This window comes from Dermacentor variabilis, chromosome 1, assembly GCF_050947875.1.
Source record: "Dermacentor variabilis isolate Ectoservices chromosome 1, ASM5094787v1, whole genome shotgun sequence".
In the NCBI taxonomy this organism is placed as follows: domain Eukaryota; kingdom Metazoa; phylum Arthropoda; class Arachnida; order Ixodida; family Ixodidae; genus Dermacentor; species Dermacentor variabilis.
Window position 1 is genome coordinate 207,868,636 of NC_134568.1, and position 20,753 is coordinate 207,889,388.

The 20,753-nt window shown below is 39.7% G+C and overlaps 1 protein-coding gene across 3 annotated transcripts in view; it reads right to left on the bottom strand.

Moving 5' to 3' along the window:
- Positions 1-4,601: 4,601 nt before the first annotated feature.
- The window catches only part of PNKP (Polynucleotide kinase 3'-phosphatase), a 41,211-nt gene continuing 25,059 nt past the window's right edge, over positions 4,602-20,753 (bottom strand). For 2 of the 3 annotated variants that reach the window (XM_075703942.1, XM_075703932.1), the window contains 7 exons: positions 15,866-15,967; positions 15,760-15,787; positions 13,641-13,717; positions 13,459-13,568; positions 6,391-6,478; positions 6,261-6,328; positions 4,602-4,804 (listed from right to left, as the gene is read on the bottom strand). In XM_075703942.1, the coding sequence (XP_075560057.1) occupies positions 4,681-4,804; positions 6,261-6,328; positions 6,391-6,478; positions 13,459-13,568; positions 13,641-13,717; positions 15,760-15,787; positions 15,866-15,967 (597 nt within the window). In that variant the 3' untranslated portion in view covers positions 4,602-4,680. The remainder of the gene's footprint in view (positions 4,805-6,260; positions 6,329-6,390; positions 6,479-13,458; positions 13,569-13,640; positions 13,718-15,759; positions 15,788-15,865; positions 15,968-20,753) is intronic. The other variant, XM_075703938.1, reaches the window with a different exon arrangement.

The following is a 20,753-nucleotide window of genomic DNA, read 5'->3' on the forward strand; positions in this document are numbered from 1 at the left end:
CGAGTGTGAGCATGGAAAACTCATTTTAGTTCTTGCCATCCGAAATAATGCTGGTTGTAGGCAACGCCAACATGAAGGAATGTGCAAATACTAATGCCAACGTAAAAGCACAAGTCACCGAGCAATGGCATCGTGAACTTTATGCCGCATACAGAAGGGGCTTCCTGGTCATGAAAGCAGTGCAAACATCACCTCAGGATATCGTCTTTTGCAGATGTAGACAGTGGCTTGGGTTTGCAGTTCTTATTGTTCTAGCAAACTCATTTCGTCATAGCCTGCTTGCAATAGGTGGACTGCCATAATGGAACATTTAGAGTGATTCAAATTTACTCAAACGCAAGGGCTGAATGTGTTTTGATTTGAACGTTCATCCACACCAACTTAGCATGTCCTGCTGAGGTGCATTTCCATTTTGTCAAGGGTGCAGACACATGAGAGCTGCACTGCATTTGCCTAACGCTTGCACGCATGTGCGAGTTGTGAGAAAAATCTGCATAGGTACAATGGAGGAGGACATGCTTTGCTCCGTTTATCCCTAGCCGATGGCAATGCACACTTTATGAGTACCGGCGCTTAGCTTTTGTTTAAACAGAATGACAGCAGCCAATACAGTGTCCGGGATAGGAAAGCACACAAAAGAACACTTTCACAGTAAAGTATCATTATTCATTGGCCTGTGGCCACTAAAGCAACATTTACCTAAGCCTCCACCAATGGCGTAGCTAGGTCGTCTGGCACCTGGGGCCCATAGGTCTTCTGTCAACCCCCCCCCACCACCCTGGTGTAGTCAGGAAGGCGAGGATATTGAAAATTTCCGGGGAGCAAAGGGGGGAGGGGGGGAGGGGAATGTTTCAGCATCAGCACAGCTGCCTTGGATACCACGCGTCCCCTGGCACCCCGCTTTCATTTTCGTTCCCAGAGATCGCGAATGTAGGAGGTATACAGGCAGTTTTATTTTCTGCACCAAATAACACAGGGTGCTGCAGTGATAACTTGTGATGAGCACATTTGCACATCTGCTTCCAGACTGTAAGGCTTGGCAGCCAATACAGATGGAGCACCGTGGAAAATATGGCTCACAAGTAACAAAATATTTTAATAAAGTTTTAATTAGCGATTTTAGAGGCAATATTGCACTTGCGAAATTGAAGCCAGACAGTCATATGTTGACCAACAACAACTTCACAAAAATCACTGTAGGTGCTACGGTGTGCAGTACTTTGGCTGTGGGTAGCCCTGAACCTAAACGAAAATTAAATAGCACGGCAGTCACACTGATCTCCCTAGCTTATCAGAAAACGTCACCTGCTTCCCTGCTGCGCATGCGCCAATGCTATGACAATTACGAGCTCTCTTCATTATGATCTATAAAGCCTTTTTTTATTATTTGCTGCTATTTGCAAACGTGATTATCTGAGCTGCGGTACCGCCACAAGATTGGGAACGGAATATAGCACGCTTTGCGTAGATTTCTGGCGTCACCATGAAAAAAAAAAGAGAAGGTCGCGATGAAGCCCATGCTAGCGGAAGCTTGCGTTACTGTTGGTCTGCATTCGCAATAGAGAGGATGAAGATATCGACGTCAGTGGTGCACTATTTCATATTTCTTTGGTACTGCCATACTGGGCAATGCAGTGCCCAGTACCGAAGCGCAGTGCCGAAGTACTGCAGGCTCTAGCACTCAAGATGATTTTGTTTAGAGAAGTTTTTGTTGAGTTTATAACATGACTTTGGGTCCTCAATTCTCGAATTGCAATGTTTTCTCTATAACTGCTAATTAAGCAGTAATTTAAGATGTCCTTATAAATTATCTGTCATATTTTGCACAATACCGAGCTCTTAGTGGTGGTGGTCACAAAGACACATAACCTGACAGAATTTCGGAAAATAACCTCACAAAATTCACCTTTCTATAGAATTCCATGCAGCTGAAACAACACACTGTATTTGTGACATGAAGTTACACAACAACAAAATGATAAAGAGAGAGTTAGCTTAGGACTAGGAGTCAGTGTTTTTATTCAACAGTGCAAAACTGATAAAAAAATAATACAAATGATACAAAACTGATAAATTGAACACTGTAACATACTGATGACACCGAAACCAGTTAGCAAATTAAATTTTTTAGCCCGCACATTCGTGCAATTATTACGTAGGATGTTGCTAAAGCTGCAGCCTACTATTCTGTGGCATACACATCTGGCACATTGGGTGCATGAGCTGGGGCTGCTGGTTACTAGGGCAGTCTTTACCATTTACGCCCAGTCAAGCCAGCAGAAAGAGCGAGGCCTTCAGATATATCTGACACCTCCCCCCTCATTACTACACTACTGGCCTACACCCCTGTGCTTCGTGCCTTCGCACTGGGTCGTTTCGCTTTCCTTGGTAGGAACTCTGTGTGTCAGGCCTGGTAACTACTATGCAACTCGGTAATTAACCTGTCATCATTCAGCTAACCTGCTCGCATTAATCTTCCAGCAATCCCTTGATTCTGGCTGTATACCGGTCAACTGGAAATCTGCACATGTGGTACCTATTCAAATCTGCCAGCAGCAATCGCCCCAACAACTACAGGCCAATTTCACTTGCGTCTATTTCGTGTAAAGTACTAGAGCATATCATATATTCACAAGTGATGGATCATCTCAGCTGCAACAATTTACTTCTTAACACCTAGCATGGTTCTCACGAAAAATTATCATGTCAGACACAACTTTTCGAACTTGTCACAGACCTGCACACAGCACTACATAAGTCCGTCTACATCAATGCCATTTTCACAGACTTTTCAAAAGCTTTCGACCGTGTTCCACATAATCGACTAATGTTAAAAATACGTAATCTGCGTCTCAACGAGAGAACGACTGCTTGGATAGAAGAATTTCTAAACAGTCGGTGTCAGTCAGTTAAACTTAACGATTATATACGTAATCTGACATGTGTAACATCTGGGATGCCTCAAGGGAGTGTGCTGGGTCCTTTTGTCTTTTTAGTATACATTAATGACATAGCATCTAACACAAGTTCGTCAATCCGTCTTTTCGTGGACAATTGTGTTGTTTACAAGAAAATGACTTGGACGGCCGACGATGCAGAACTTCAATCTGATGTCTCAAGGTTAAAGGAATGGTGCAGTAATTGGCAAATGGAAATTAATCTCGAAAAAAACCAAGCACTTAAAATTTACTAACATTTCTTCTGCAAGCTCAAACTCTTATAAAATAAATGATACAGTAATCGAACAAGTCACATCATTTAAGTACCTGGGCGTCATACTTACTTCTGATTTAAGCTGGTCTGCTCACATCAAGCATATTGCTAATAAGGCTTTCAAGAAGCTCGGCCTCGCATTTCGCTAATAAAGATAAAAGACTGCATGCTTTCAATTCATTGATTAGGCCCTTTCTAGAATATGCTTCTATCATATGGCATCCTCACCTGACAAGTCTTACTAACATGCTCGAAACGACATAGAACAAGGCCGCGCGGTTTGTCACGTCATCCTATTCACGTTTCATCAGCATTTCATCACTAAAAGAAGAACTTAATCTCGCTACCTTATCAAGCGCAGGCGACATACTCGGCTATAATTTTTTTACTCACTTTTTACCATAGCAACACAATGTTCGCCCAAGCGCACATTTTTTCCAGCCCCTCATACTCCAACCTATCTTGATCATGTGCACAAAGTATTGCCCATTTTTGCCCGGACAAAGAAGTACCAAAATTCACCTTTAGCATTGTGTATAAGCGAATGGAACTCCCTGCTGTCCAACATCACCAAGATATCAGATCCTTCAGTATTTCACTCAGCCCTCCTGGACTATTTACAATAAGAAAAACATTGCTAACCCTTATCTGCCTGTCTTCGTTTATTATATAGTCTTTGTACGCTATATGTATGCAGTATTCTTTCCAATGTATTTATGATCAGTGTTTTAATGGATATTTAACAAAATGCTCTATACTCGTCTTCAATGTATTTGGTTGACTTTTGTTTAACTATGTTAATCTGAACACCTTGGTTCCAATCAACTTGCTATTTCTTTTTTCTTATTTTGTTAGTATTCTTGTCTTCAATTTGTATTGTTTATAAATGATATATATGTACTCACCTGAAATCCCCCCCCCCCCCCGTTTATTTCAGTACCCTAAAGGCCCACTAGGGCCTTTAGGGTACTGAAATAAATAAATAGAAATAAATAAAAATACAGTGCCACATATCTACACAACTATCAAAACTACAGTAGACTTCCAGTAATTTGATTTATCGGTTAATATGATCCCAACTGAAGGTCCTGGCTGGCGTTCATGCATTTATACGGGCCCAAACTTTCATTATTTTGATCCTAATTTAGGCCTTTGAAGGGTAATTTGAACTTGAATAGTCAGCACGCATGTGCCCGACGCCTATAGTGACCCCAATAGCGACCCCTTTAGCGGCAGCGTCTGTCTCGGCGGAGCTTAGGGCACAGTGAAAGGTTTCCTTTGTGGTAAGTGTTCATTTTCATTTTGTGTCATATTATGTAACAGAGTTACTCTAGTGGGAAAAGCCTCATCTGGGCCTTCAACACAGCTAATGTTTACAGAAACCCAAACAATTTAAAGGTCACTTTTAATGAGCTACATTCAAAGAGGAAATAGCTGATCTTGCATGTTTATTCACTAACTGCGATGTTACTTGTCTTTGAGAAAGCATCTGTATAGCTTTTCATCTTCAGGTGCACCGAACTTGGGAACAAAGTTTATTTTTAAAATGGCTGAGAATCCTTCAGACAATCTTGGCTCCTTGAACTTGGACCTGGAAAATGATTTAATGAAGCACGACCACATTTCAACAAAATGTAATTGCTTATTGAAGGGCAAGCATCCATGAAGACAATATTACTGAAAATAATGTTCATTATCTAAGACTCTTGCATGCAAGAACAGCTGAGAGACACTGGGTGTCTTAGTTAACAAAGAAAAAAAAAAGAAAGAGCAATGTCCTTTGGGCAAGTGAAACCAGCTGCATGTTGTCAGCAGCCTCCTGAAAAAGCCTCCATTATGTCGTGTTCTTATCAATTATTAGTAGAAGTAAATAATTAACATTTTAATTATCAGCCTCATGGCCATAATGTAGGTTTATGGAGCACCATTTGAAAACGTCACTTTCAATTGTTAGTGACACGCTACTCTTTGCACAACTTTTTCCGTATTCAAAGGAAAGCAGCTGTGGCATGCAAGCGGTGACCTGCAGCAGCCTTTTAAAGGTATTGAGGGCTTGCTTTGAAGGATGGAGAAAAAAAAAAGCTATGGGAACAGTAATGTATTGCAAACAACTTAAAGGAATGTTTTCAATTGTGCTCTATGAACCTTGTATAGACACTGGGGCTGTAAGTAATTATAAAATAATGTCAATTTCTAAATAGTACTCAATCATAAGGAACACAAAAATACTGAAGACTTTTTCAGGAGGTAACATGCAGTTAGTTTCATCAGCACAGAAGGCATTACTTTTTCTAAAACTTACTCCATGTTGGCAGGGTGCCTAATATATTGAATGGTTGTGTAAAAGACAGACATTCCTTATTCCTTACACATGTTCATTAATGACAGCAGCGTGCACAGTATGCAAACAATAGTGCTCTCATGCTCAAAACATGTTGTATGGAGTTATTTGCAAGTGCAAATAAGAGAAGTGTGGGTAACCAAGTTAACTAAAAGTTGGCTGGTCTCGAGCCCAAGCAATGGTGTTCCAGCAGAATTGCGGTTTGATTTTCTTCGTTGCAACATGCACTCGCACAGACACGATATATTCTAAATATATCCTTTGATAGAAAGAAAAAAAAAGTGGTCCATTTTGGCCTCAATGACAAAACTGTGAATGAGAGATGATACCTAGTGTTTGCTATAAGGTTAGACTTAAAACCAATTAGCTCAGCATGCCAGGAACAATTTAGCAGTGCCAAGGCAACATATGGGTTATGTATGAGAGATGTTGTAGTGCTGGGTTCTGGATTATTTGTGGCGACTTGAGGTTCTTTAATGTGCACCCAAAGCATGGTACATAAGTATTTTTGCATTTCATCCCCATCAAGATGTGGTAGCCATGACCAGAAATCAAACCCATGACCTTGTGCTCAGTAACAGAATACCCTAGCCAGTCACCCAGAATTGCATAGCCATAGTCAAACTGGTAGCGATGGCTCGCCATGAACCACTGCACTGGGTAACATGCCAGGAAAGCAGATTTCAAATATTTCAACAATACTTACCGATGGTTGTATAGCACCATGTCTGTGACAGAAACATGGGGTTGTCCTTTCAGCTTAATCTCACGAAACTGCAATTGTGAATGTCACAATGAAACATGGGTACAAAACTTGTGAAAAGAACAGAACACACCTGGTTATTGTGCTTTGCTCTCTCCAGGGTGCAATCCATAACAAAACACCTGCATTCACAGCCATGTTTCTTTGCAATGTCAATAAACCTGCAAATAATAGTGCAACAGCCATCATACTATCATAAAGCTGATACATTAGTGTCCGTAAATGTTTTCCAAGACACAGGAGGCGAAAAATACTAGCTAGCTGTTTAGACATGCAATGTGGGATGATGAGGTACACTGCACAGTTTCTGGCTGCATGTTTCAGTTTCCAGGAAATTCAGTCATTTTTCAAATACTGCATTGTAAACTTTTTTTAGTGATGGTTTTAAACAAGTTGCTTGCACCAAATTACTTAACTTCAAAATTAAGTAATCTTAATGAAAACACTTTCCTAGCTACGCAAATGCTGTTTCTGCACAACTGGTTTAGGCACTTTGAAAGATTTATGAAGTAGAGTCAGCAAATACACAGAAAAGTTGGCGACTATATTAAAAATTTAATGATTATGGTATATGTTTATATTAGAAACTGGAAAACAATCATATTCAAGGATAATTCTATTTTGTTAGATTTTTCTAGAGCACTTGTGTTCTAAGATAACCATAATCAAATTTGACACTCAGTTTTCTAATTTCACATTCAGTGGTTGTAGTCTAAAAACGGACAGATACACAAAGTGATGTAGAAGATTTTGTAGATCACACAAGTCTAGAAGCCAGACAGAGTTGATAACAGCTGCTCTGCTGTCTGAGCAGTTACCTGCTCTTGGCTGGCAAAAACAGGGAATAGTAACTGACTTCCCCATTTCCCCCACAGTAAGCTATGTCACATGGGGATGGGGAGTGAGACTCTTGCCTCTGAATGTGACATTAGTGTACTGAGTGTCAAAGTTGACGATGAATATTTCGGAATATAAGCACTTTGAAGGACTCAAACAAAATAGGGTTGTTTTTGAATATCATTACCTTTAAGTTTCCAACAAACATATATCACAATTGTGGAAATTGAAAGAAAGTCAAATTTTGTTATGTATCTGCAGACTCTACTTGTTTATAAAATTGTGTCTGCTAAAATGCATAAACCACCCTTGCAAATAAATACATTTGCATAGCTAGGATAGTATTATTTGGTTAACTGTGTACTTCTATTTAGGTACACATTAAAGATAACTATAGGCCTAATCACAATAGGCTACTATGGCACGATCGGTCACATTATTTTGTAACTATCACATTGTGCTGGCTTTTCCAAGAAAATGAATAGTGTACGTGTGCACATGAACATTACTCATGAACTTATTCTCCTCTATTCTCATAAAATGCACTCAGTGCATGTGCCCCTGCAAAGGCTGCAACACAATGAATGAAAGTGCAAATTTTTTTTTTTTATTCACTGGGTTTCATGTTCCAAAGCTGCACTATGGGCTATGAGGGATATTCCCATGGAGAGCGCTTCGAACTAGTTTTGACCACCTAGGGTTCTCTAACCTGCATCAAAATATCAGCACACAGGATATTTTGCATTCAGACTGCAGTCACCACAACCAGGGATCAAAACCCCATATAATCATGCGCTCAACACGAGGATGCCATAGCCATTAACTTTTTTGTTACCATGCCTATTCAAATCGATCACCGGTGATCGGCGCTTTCGATCGCCGATTTTGACATGTTGGAGCCGTTTCTTATCCACTTACCGAAACACTGAACCTTCAGAATCAGCTTAAATTTTTGCGCTCCAGCAACGTTGTGATTTTTGATGGACCTTTTTGCAAACTAATGTGTGTATGTTCTGCTGCGCTCGAGAAATAAGCCCTCCACTCACAATTATGCTGCACTAGCATCAAAATTTTGTTAATCAAATGACTTCCAGGAAGTCAATTAAATTATATCACTGGCTTTGCCATCTGACAGTGCTGAGCGGTGATAACCAAAAATGACGCCAGCTAGTCACTAGTGAGCTTTGGTTTTAAGTCCGAGTCGTTTTATTCCACCAAAGTGTATTTCTGAAAGTCTGCCGCATGTCCAACATGCGGACCTGGCATTTTCAACCCGTTTCCAAGAGTTTCGATTTTACTTCTATAGTAAAATCCAGGCAAGGGGTACTGCCCGTGTCACTGCGCAGTTATCGAAAGTCGCTCCCATGGCGTCGTCCCACGTGGCTGCGTCGCGAGAAAATCTTCGTGCTCAAAACTATGCTGCACCTGTACTTCAATTTAATGATGAGGACTTGAGTTATGATTCCGAAGATGACAGCAAAGCAGATTCAAGCTCAAGCAGCGACAATGTTTTGAGTCAGCATGGGACATCTGCAGCTGTTCACCGGCGAGTTTCCTTTACAGCCTTGAGTGATCTCCTTTCTTGTGCGCGCTTATCTGCCAATCTTTTTGCATGACCTGAGACCTCTACTGATTATCTTCAGGATGTATACTACGCTTGGTTATGATGTGCTGCCATTGGCAGCAAAGAAACTTCCATTCATGCCAAGAGGGCCGCCCGTAGCACATCGTGGAAGAGGTGCATGACTCTAGACAAACTGGTGAAGTACGTTTCTTGGACTTCTCATCAGACCATCCTCAGAAGATGCAGTAAAGGGGGAACTGCAAAATGTGTTACGAGGACCGCAAAGTTAACAAAAACCAGATGTTTTGTGGGAAAAGGCGGGGTGCACCTATGCTTCACAAAATCCAGGAACTGCTTCACCGTATGGCATGAGCGATGAACTGGTCTTAGTTTCTTTTTTGTATCCGAAGAACGGCAGTGTACTGAACATTTATCTTTTTCATACTCTATTTATTTATTTATTATTAATTAATTTATTTATTTATCCATACTGCAGCCTAAATACAAACATACAAACATTTATAAACAAGATTGCATGAATTGTTTCAGTGGTAGTGAACGGATGTCGCCCAGTAATGAATTCCAGACTTCAATTGTTGACGGAAAAAAAACTGTGTTTAAAGAAATTAATGCAGGCAAAAATGGTTGAGATATTTAGAGCATGGTGACTCTTCATACATGAGGGTTTGGAAAAAGTCAAATAGTTATCTAGAGAGAAGAGGTGAGGAGAATTGATTAACGTGTGAAGGAATTTTAGGCATTCAAGATTGCGATGCTCAGAAAGAGAAGCGAGATCAAGTAGGGGGAGAGAGTTAGATGGCGAAAATTCCTTGTCATATCCCCTACCAACAAAACGCACTGCCTTTTTTTGCACTGATTCGAGTTTTTTTGAAGTCACAGTGTTTGTATAGATTCCATACAAACAGACATATTTGAGGATGGGGCGAAGGAGGGTTTTATATGTAAGAAGTTTAGTTTCTTGAGGAGCAAGACGCAGCATACGATGTAAGCAACCTAGTCTTTTACGGGCCTTGTTACAGGTGACATCAATGTGTTTCGACCACCACAAATCGTGTGTTAGTAGGATACCTAAATATTTGAATTCGAAGACCCTATTTAAAGTAATATAATTGTTAAAGGCTTAGGCAAAGAAGGAAAGGGATGAGTGTCGTGTAAAGGACACGGAGACAGTTTTGGAAAAGTTGTTATTCATTTGCCATGCTTTGGACCAGTTACAGAAGTCAGCAAAATAATTGCTAAGGACAACATGATCAGTTGGGGATTTAATGGTATGACATGAAATGCAATAATCTGCAAAAAGGCATATTTTAACTGAAGTGTGTAGGGGGAGATCATTAATATAAAGCAGTAATAAAAGAGGACCCAGTACTGAGCCTTGGGGAACCCCTGACGAAACAGGCATCAAGGGTTAGTTAGTAGAGTTGAAACATACATATTGCAAACGCTGGGAAAGAAAGTCCAATATCCAGCCAACCAAAGACACATTTTTTAGCATAGCGAACAGCTTGTGCATAAGTTTAGGGTGCGAGACAGTGTTGAAGGCCTTTGCAAAGTCTATAAAAATAGCATCAATCTGGTCATGTATGTCTAAAGAGCTGCTGATGTCATGAACAAATTCTGTCACTTGTGTTTTAGTGCTAAGGCCACGTTTAAAACCATGCTGGAAAGTGCATAAAGTTTTGTCAGTTTCAAGAAATTCCATAATATGTTTAAAGATAATATGTTCGAGTAATTTACATGAGTGTGGTGTTAAGGAGATTGACCTATAGTTAGATAAGAATTGAATGTTACCTGACTTAAATTTTTACCAGATTAAATTAAAAATCACCTGAATTAAATTCCTTGGTTATTTATCTTTGAAATGTACATTCTGAATTTACTTTGATATTAATGTTTTTGTAGATATGTTTTTTTATTAATTTTATCAACTGGCAGCAAAAATGGTGCTTTCTAGAATTATGTTTTACCTAACAATTTTTTTTTTGGCAACATATGCTTTTGGAAAGAGGATTTCATTATGCGCCATAAGCTATGCTGCAATGTGTGCTGCAATATTATTTGTAGTGGAAAATAATTTTTTTCAGAGACCTATAAAAACGACCATTTTCTCGCAGTAACGAAAGGGCTAAGCTACCATGGCTCAAACATTCACAAGAAGGTGCACTTGCACACACTGATTTTTCTCACTTTCTTTATAGGGGCCTGTCCTGAAACACCTTCTTGTGAAACCTGGGGAATACGTTTGAATAAGTATGGTTCCTTTTCAGGAATATACAGAGTGTTTTAGCGAACACTTAAAAAAAAAAAAAAAAACCTGTGGCAGATAGCAGAATTCTAGTCCATGAGCTGCTCTACTCGAATAGGCGAACATTAGTTGCACACAAAACTGAAATGCATAATCAAGTAATTAAAAAAATAATTAAGTTTTTAACCAATTACCTTATGGCACCATACTGCAATAAACAAATTCTAGCGGGTGAGACTGCAAGGAATATCCACTTGAATTGTGTGGCTGACACAATTTACGAAATATGCGCTGTCAAACTTGCTGTGAAAATGCACTGTCGTTCCACTTACTTTCTTAACAAAACATCGTCTTACTCATGGAAGCACAAAATTAACTGGAACGCCAATGCATTTCTCTGCAAAGTTAGGAAATTAATATCTCAAAACTGGTGTCGTCCTGATAATTCGGTCGAAGTGGATTCGCCTTGCGAACTCCCCAGCTAGAATTTGTAAATTGCAATATGTGCCATAAGGTAATTAGTAAAAAACTATTGTATTTTTGCTAATTAGTCGAATATGCATCCCATTTTTTTGTGCAAGTAATGTTCACCTCTTCGAGTAGACCAGCTTATGTAGGCTTGTGCTATCTGCCATAGGGAATTTTTAAAAATTTCTGAAAGTGTTCGCTGAAACACCCGATATTTCCAAAAGCCTCTTTTAAAAGGGTTTCATTTGAATGGAGATAAGAAGAGTGCAATGTTTAGTTTCCCCATTCCCCCTCAACTCATTGCTTCCTCTCAGCTGGAGTAGCTCTGTTAGCAGTGTCCTGCCCCCACCCTCTATTGCCTTCTCCTTGCCTTTTCTTCTTTCTGCGCGGTGTGCATATGGTAAACTTCTGAGGTTGCCCTACAAAGGTGCCTGACGGTGACAGAGTAGTGGTGACATGACAGGCAGTATGCATTAACAACTGCCATTTTCCTGTTTCCTGGAAAACCTGGAAGAATGTGCATGTACGTAGAAGCTTGCGTGCAAAAGTAATTGGTGAGGATTGCCTAACAGGTGGTGTCTATCGGCAGCTGCTACCTGAAATGGGCTGGTAGCTGGCTGGCTGACAACTGGCCATAATATGTTGCGAGACGTTGGATGGAAATGAAATGACCACCATTTATAGTGATAGAATCCAGCACGCTGTTTGCGATTTAAGTGGGAATTATAATTATAAATTGGCAAGAATGCCTCAAAAACCAGTAGGTGGCGTGGCCTGGTGGTGAAATTTTGGTACTCCGGATTTAGTGTATGAGATTACCGTAAGTAAGTTGGCTGTTGTCAAGTACAGCATGCTTATTGCACAAAATTGCAGTTCGTATAATATTACAATATGAACATTACAAAGTAAGGAACGTCCACGCCAACAAGTAGCACATGCACTACACTATGCATGGCAGTGCACATGCTCCTGTACGTGCCCCAAGTTTCCGAGTAAGTACCCAGAGTTCCCTGGGTACAAAAGGCAATCGACTAGTTTGTATATAAATGCCAGTACTAAAATGTTAGCACACGCATGGCTACGGCAACACGCTTAACTGCGTATCTTGTGAAAAAGCATTGTTTCGCTTTCAAGAACTTCACTTGGCTAAAAACATTCTTAACTGGTTAACAACCAAAGCAGTTGGACAGGAAACCTGGTATTGTAGAAATAATTTAACACTTCAGAAGACATGAATTGCAGAAACATCAGCTTGATAAACAAAATAATACTCTCTCCCAGCTACGGCCGCACTTGTCGTCTGCCTTCCACCAATGCCAGCGTATAATCGCTAATGCGCTCACTTATCGCCTTTTCAGCATGCTTCCAGTGAACAACTATATCCTCACTGCAAATAGAAAAATTCTGATAAAAAATCTTCCACGGCGTTTTCCACATTATCACTTCATGATTAGACACTCTGACCGGTAAGCTTTCCATTGCACTTAAAAAAAAAAAGGTTACCACGAAAATTGGTTGTTAGCCCCTTTAATAATTGCCACAAGGTGCCCTTTTCAATAATAGGAGTAGCTATCAAGTCACATTTGTTAGCTGCAAGCAACATGTATAACTACAAAGCTTGGCTGAGACACTGAGAGCTCGATGATCTACCCACAGTATGTGTACACTCACAAAGCTCAAAGAGTGATTCAAGACCTCTAATAAATGGAAATCATCACTCAATGCCTTCAAGGCCAAAGAGGGCTTATTTATTTTTATTGTCATAAATACTATTTAAAAAGAGCAGTGATCTGAAGCATAAACTTTAATTCGAGTAGTTAATCATATTTAGGTACATTTTAAAAACATTTATGTTACACACACATTCCAAATACCACTTGTATTGTACGTAGCAGTATGTATTTTAAGATACCTAATAAGGCCGTCAGAATATTCTGATTGGAAAGAAGAGTAGATGAAACATTCACTTAGCATTTATGATCCATTAGTTAACGCCATGTATTTACCTTTTTCGGCTCTCGGGGTCCGGGTTAGTGTTGTCTACCACTACACTCTGACCACGCCTTAGTGCTTTTTCACACTCCTCAATGCACTTCTGTGATGACTTCAACATATCCTGGAAACCCAAATAACACATATACATTAATGAGTGAGCAAGACGGCTTTTATAATGGGTACTAAAACTTACCACCGGCAAACTTACACGGTTAATATGAGCATACTGCTTTGATACAAGGTACTCCTTTGCAAAGTGACTCTTACCAGCTGTTGAAGGAACACAATAACCATTAGACGCTGTCCAAAAGCTACAAAAAATACTTTTTATGCTGAGTATACATATTCATTCCGCCATTATTTGAAGCAGGCCTGTCACACAATTACAATTTCTCCTCACACAGCTACATTGTGCTACAGGAAAGCGTTAGTCGTTGCTGCTTATTCAGTGATTAAAGCAAAAGAAGAATATGCTACCAAAGAACTTATCTCCAATGTAATATATAATAAATCTAAACAGCATACATTATAAAATTATAAAGAAAAAAAAAGGAATAAAAGCTAACAAAATTCTTTAAATTCTAGGGTGGTTTTACATGCCAAAACCATTTGATTATGAGGCATACCAAAGTATTCTGCATTAATTTGGACCATCTGAGGTTTTTCAATGTGCACCTAAATCTAAATACACGAGTGCTTTTGCATTTCATTCCCCATCACATTACGGACGCTATGGCTGGGCTAAAACTCACGACCTTGAACTGGCAGGTGGAATGAAAGTTGACACAATCATAAAACCCATCATAAGTACATGAGTAGTTCATGTCAAATAAACACCATCCATGCACCTTGCACGGTGTAAAAGTAAATGCCACTAAGCCCAAAATACACGATATAATGCAAATTTAATGAGGAATTTATCACTAGTTCATGCACAAGTGTTTGTTGCATAATTTATGCACAGTTAGAAGTTCTTTGAAATATGTTATCTGATAATATGACAAAAGGATGTTTACTGCAAGCCATTTGCTTACATATATTAAATATTAACATAAGAAAATACTACTTTTTCCTACACTCACACAATGCAGGCTGCTCCTGTTAAACCATCTGCAAAGTGAGAATTCTTACTGAACATAAGCGCTTTTCTAACTTGAGAAAAAAAATATACTACTATCATACAAAACCCAGAATTTAATCTGAAAACTAAATCAGATTAGCAGACAATGAAGTCTGCAGTGCTACACACAAGCTTAAATAAAAGTAAATTTGTCTAGTCTACAATAACCACAGAAAACAAACACACCGCTTTTGGAATTTATATTGTAGCACTGAAGTATCAATTTGTCATAAGCACAATAACAATGTTATTTTCAGTAACAAAGAAAGCTAGTGAGCATAAAATGAGATCCCTAGTGGTGCTTTTTGCAGAAAAGTACTACTGTTGATGTTATTTATTGGCACCAAAGATGGTACGTACTAAAATTTAATACACTGCGAGTGATGTGCGCTGATGGCATCTTCTGTGGTAGCATCCTACATACATTATGTCACTGCGTGATGTCAAAGATTTTTCATGGATTTAGGATTTTCTGCAGAAACCTACAAAAGCTGCCAGGTTCAATTTTTCTTCATATTCAAATAAAGTGGAAGCTAACAAGCCTTGGCAAATCATGGCCTGTGTTAGAAGCCACATTAGAAATAGTGGTGCGGGCACCCACCTATCACTTTTGCATTGTTTTTTGGCATACAGAACATCTATCTTTGGTAAAAGTTGCCTGTTAGTCATTCCAGACACATAAACTAGCAATCTAGCTTTCTCCGTCATAGCCTACAGATAAGAAACCAAGGAGGATTGTTTGGGGCAACTAGGAAGACAAGATGCGCAGAGGACAGCTGCCAGTGTATCCAAAGAAGACAATTATCTCGACGGGTGAAAATGACACCTAAATTATACCCTAATGGTGATGAATTGCGAAGGCATAAAGGCTTCACTACATTCAATGGCAGTGAGAAAGACAACACTAATAATGACAACTGTGTCACAAATGAAGTTGCAATTGACTTATGATGCAAAAAATGGCAGTGCTAACCATTTGTAAATGATATTCGTAGTATCACTACAAGGCTATGTTGTTAGGCACAATATTTCAGAGTTGTCACATGCCGCAACAAACTTCACATTTAGCAAATCTTTAAGTTTGGCCCTGCTTTGTAAGGACACTCTGTACGCAAGATGTGTTATGCTTAGTGTCCAGATCTCTAAATTTTCTACCAGCTTCAGCAAGGAAAAAAGAAAAGAATATACTTGCATGCGGGATATCCAACAAGCACCACAACCTTTGAAGCACAAGAAAAAGAACAAAAATTAGAAGGTATATTTTTCTAACACACGAGCACTATGACCTTGAAACACACCTCAGTGTGATCTGCTGGAAGGTTATCACCATTAAAGAATTTGCTTTCACTTGGCTTTGCAGATGCTACAACTTCAGCAAGTGGGAGATGTGGCACTTTGCGCTATAAACACCAGATAGAGAGAGAGAGAAAAAAAGATTAATAAATGCAGTAAAATGTTGTGACAAGTACTAATGGCATTATGATAGCCAAGTAAAGGGTGCAAAATGGTGGTTCAATAGTGGTTAACAGAGGTGCACAACAGAATCGGGTCTGAACCTAATTTCTGTAAAGCCACCTTTAAAAATTGCAGTCATTAAGAGGCACTGCACCACAATAAAGGCACTGGATGTAAATTAAGGTATAGATCACAAGTGTTCTTCAGTCACCTGTTAGTTGTATACATAATGTTTCAGAATGCTACACTTCTGCTGCCATACTCATCATTTTGTTAACATCAAGCTGCAGTATACTATAGTAATGGTCCCAGTAATACGTGTTTGAAGTGATTATACCAGCCTTGGCCTGGGTTACCCTTCCACTGCTGCTACCGAATATTCTTGTTATGTCACAGCAAAGTATCCTTGAAGAGTTTTGCTCAAATATGTATTCCGAATGAAACAGTACAAGATGAAATGTCTGCTACAAACATCAAAATAAGGAGATAAACTAGCAGTCACCTCACAGCTTTCCAGATAAGCATTTCTAGAGTACAACGTGGCTAAAGGTGAGAGGACACAAGTACTACTGAACTCAATTCTGTGCTACACCACACTAAGAAAATTCAGCTGTATCTGTGTTGCAAATACAGAACTGTTGCGCCTACATTCAAGTATTGTTCTCCCAGTTAGAATGTGTAGAAAGGCTCAGCAGGTCTGCCACACACATAGAAATTCAGTGATTTTAACTTTGAATAGTGATGTATGTGAGCAATAATTCAGAAAAAAAAAAATGTTCAATTGGAAAACGATTTCCCTGGTTCAAACTTTTTCTGACTTGTGTGCAAAAATAAAGTGCTTGCATACTTTGTCCAGCAAAGAACTAGTGGCTTTCACTGTTAAATAATTTCACAGGTAAAGAGATCTGTAAGATAATGAAAAAATTGCTGGCTCCCCCATAATCAAGAGTAGATGTAAGCATGAAATGACAACTGGCAAAGAAGATTGGTTGGAGATGGTACTAGCCACAATCTTAAAATGGGTGTAGTGCATGTTCGCAATGGCACACCCCACCATCCCACACTGCACCACGCTATTCTGTGTATTGGTTCATATGGATGCTGCCCAGGTAGAAGAAGAAAATTGCCTGAAGGCGGCATGACAGGCAGCGAAAGATGCCAGGGAGACAGAGCGCACTGCCCAGCTAGAAGAAGAAAATCGCCTAAAGGAGGCGCCATGTCCTAAGGCGACGTAAAACCTGCGCCGTGGAACTCACAGACCGCTGTCATTCAACACAGGTAACCCTGTCTCAGCGCCAAAAGATGATAATCAAATCTATAGTGCCCTGTATCTGCCTTTTTAACGTTACTATTGGAAATGACAAATAAAACTTCAGCATCCTAGAAGTTACAGCTTGAGTGATATTGTAAACAAACATTAGGAAGAACTCCGTAGCAATATTTTTGTAACTTGTTTGGGCAGCAACTAGCGTATGTAATGCGGTCCTGTATAAAGGGTTGGGGGCCAGAGACCACATTTTCTTAAGTTTTGACTGGTTGCCTGGATGTTCTCATTTGAGATCCTGGATAACGGCTCTGACTTTTGGCTCAAGGTCACTTGAAGGTCACCGACAATGGGAGCTAAAAGCATTTCATGCTTAAAAACTTGAATGGCATGAAGGAAATCCCTGATTTCTTCAATACTAATGACTACAAAGATATTGCATACTTTTTACCCTCCTGGAAGATCTAAAACTTTAAAACTAAGGGCCCTTATTATATACATTAGTTCATACACACATAAAGACCACTACAATATTGCATCAACTCAGTAATATATTCTACGACATAACTAAAGCATAAAAAATTAAAATTAATCATATTCCAGGGCTTTACTAGTCATAATACAATCGGACCATGAGGCATGCCGTAGTGGGGGATTCTGGATTAAGTTTGACCAGCTGGGGTTCTTTTACATGCACCTAAATCTAAGTGTTCTTGCATATTGCCCCACCTCGAAATGCGACTGCTGCAGCCGGGATCAAACCTGCGACCTCGAGCTCGGCAGTTAAGCACCATAGCCACTACTACGGCATAGCTACCATGGCAGTTACAACTAAATTACCAGGACAGACTAAAGCTTCACTGCAGAAATTGGTGTCAGGGTTCCAAATTGTACAATCCTTACTGTGAATTACCTCAATCTTCAAAATTCAACAACCTGAAATAATGTACAGGAAATCACTTTTTGGCCCTTACACCCTGCTACTGCAAAAGACACTAAACTGAATCGCCACCTTTTACTACATGGTAAGCTGTGCTCATGAATTTCACAGAATTTATTTTGTAGAAGATTATTCATTATTGGAGAAAAATGCAATTGAATTATGAATTTTTCTTTGAATCAATACCTTGCATGTAAACCACAAGGGAAATGACGAAACTAACATAAAGAAGCAGTTAGCACAACTCTGGACATGACATCTTAGCATAACACACACAATGAGCAAAACGTGAACAAGGTGAATGCAGGAGCCAACGTTTCGACAAGTGGACTTGTCTTCTTCAAGGTGACGTATGCTTTCCTCGCCACAGTATATATAGGTGGGGTTCTTCTAAAGGGGAGAGGGTATGAGGCGGGAGGATGCGGAAACGAGGGAAAATGTGTTAGCGTGTCGAATTGAGATAAAGGAACGCTGTGTACAAGGCCAAAGCCAGGGCACCCCCCCCCCCCCCCAACTCGGTTTGTCAACGCACGCGCGTTAGCCGGCGTGTCAAGGGCGTGTGACACGCCGGTTGACAAAAAAAAAAGGGGGGGGGGGAATACGCCAAGAAATCAAACTGAGTGTTGTTGCCTATAGCTTGAAGTTTACCATAGCGAATAGATTCTAAAGCTCCCTTTGAAACGTTTATGCCTATTGGTTACAATGTCTTGAACTTATGGATAAGGTATGATTCTCTGTATTTTCTTTCTCGATCAGAACGGAAATTTGACTGTAAGATGTTTCAGGTTTGTTTTTTTTTGTCAACCGGCGTGTCAGACGCCCTTGACACGCCGGCTAGCGCGCGTGCATTGACAAACCGGGGTGAGGGGGGGGGGGGGGGGCGCTAGCTTTTACCTTGTACACAGCGTTCCTTTACTCTCAATTTGACACGCTAACACATTTTCCCTCGTTTCCGCATCCTCCCGCCTCATACCCTCTCCCCTTTAGAAGAACCCCACCTATACATACTGTGGCGAGGAAAGCATACGTCGCCTTGAAGAAGACAAGTCCACTTGTCGAAATGTTGGCTCCTACATTTATCTTGTTCACGTTTTGCTCATCGTCTTGAATTTCCATCTCCCGCATTCCCCGTCTTTTCTCCATAACACACACAGTCACAAACACCACAAGGACCCAAAACAGAGCCTGACACTGTCACTTGTCTTCCATTTTAACATCACTTTTTTTGCTTTGCTTGCTCCCGATAGTAATAAAATGGCTTATATGGATGTTCAGACAAATAATGTACTAATATAGCATCCCTTAATTTTAGAAGTGTTAGAATAGCGTAGCTTTCAAACTGAACCAAATACAGATATTAGAGAAAAACAACCTTCGAATACCAAATACTTCTAACTTTTAGACTAAGTGAAATGTAAAAGTTCCACAGAGTACACTTGGCAACAAAAGGCTTATTTACATTATTTGACACATTTGATGGTGTCACCAACTGGATGTCAGGTCAACTGAAAAGCTTGTAAGCGAGAAACAGAGGAAAGGTGATTGTACCTGGTGCACTACGAAAATGACCAAGAGAAACGGAGGAACAGCATCTTGCCATGTGCGCATAATATAGTGTAGTGCTCATTGAAGAAGCTAAGTGCAATACTGCAGCACTGCACACCGTTTTAAAGGAATCTAAACATGGCGAGATGGGCCAAATAATAATTTGCTGAGCCTAAATGAGTCAGCAAATATGTAGACTCCCTAAGACAAGACATGTTTATTAACGACTGGAAACCATTGTGTAGAATGAACCTTTTGCATGCATTCGATCAGGAACTGGTTCATCGGTGCAATAACTGTGCTTCTCCTGTCTCCTGCCATAGAATCACTTGGAAAAGTCTCCACTCTTACTTTTTTTTTTTTTTTGCAACAACCGTTATGTCCCTTATAGTATTCAAATTGAGTGAATATTCGACACCTCCAAATAGTCAATTCTCAAATTGAATATGAATCAAATAGCAAGAACTATACAATTCGTATTCAAAGTTTCAAATATTCGCACACTCCTACTTAATTTTGCTCTTTAATGTCTCTTTATTATTTAAGAAGATAAGCTCCTTAAGCTATATATATAACTTACAGCAAAGTTAAATAACAACTATCTACAACAAATGAGAGCCACTGATATGAAGAGTTGCTTTTTCATTGTAGGATAAGTAAGATGGCCTTTTGGTCAAAATATGATGGAGACAAATGAGGGGTAATTATGTTCAGTAACAGCCAACAATATTAGTGGCCAGAGTGCATTTCCTTAGATCCTTCAATGTCACGCTGTTGTCCCAAATTCTAACCAAAAATGTCCAAATAATTTTTAAAGACTGAAGTTGCCAACATGTTTTGCCTCCCCAGAAAATAAATTCACTTCTGCTTGCACTGTCCCATGGATTGTGTGCTGCTGTCTACCAAAAGCATTACTGAGCACTGAGATAAAAAACTAGTTTCATCCACGGCATTCCTAGAAAATGTGAAGTACTGCTCTTTT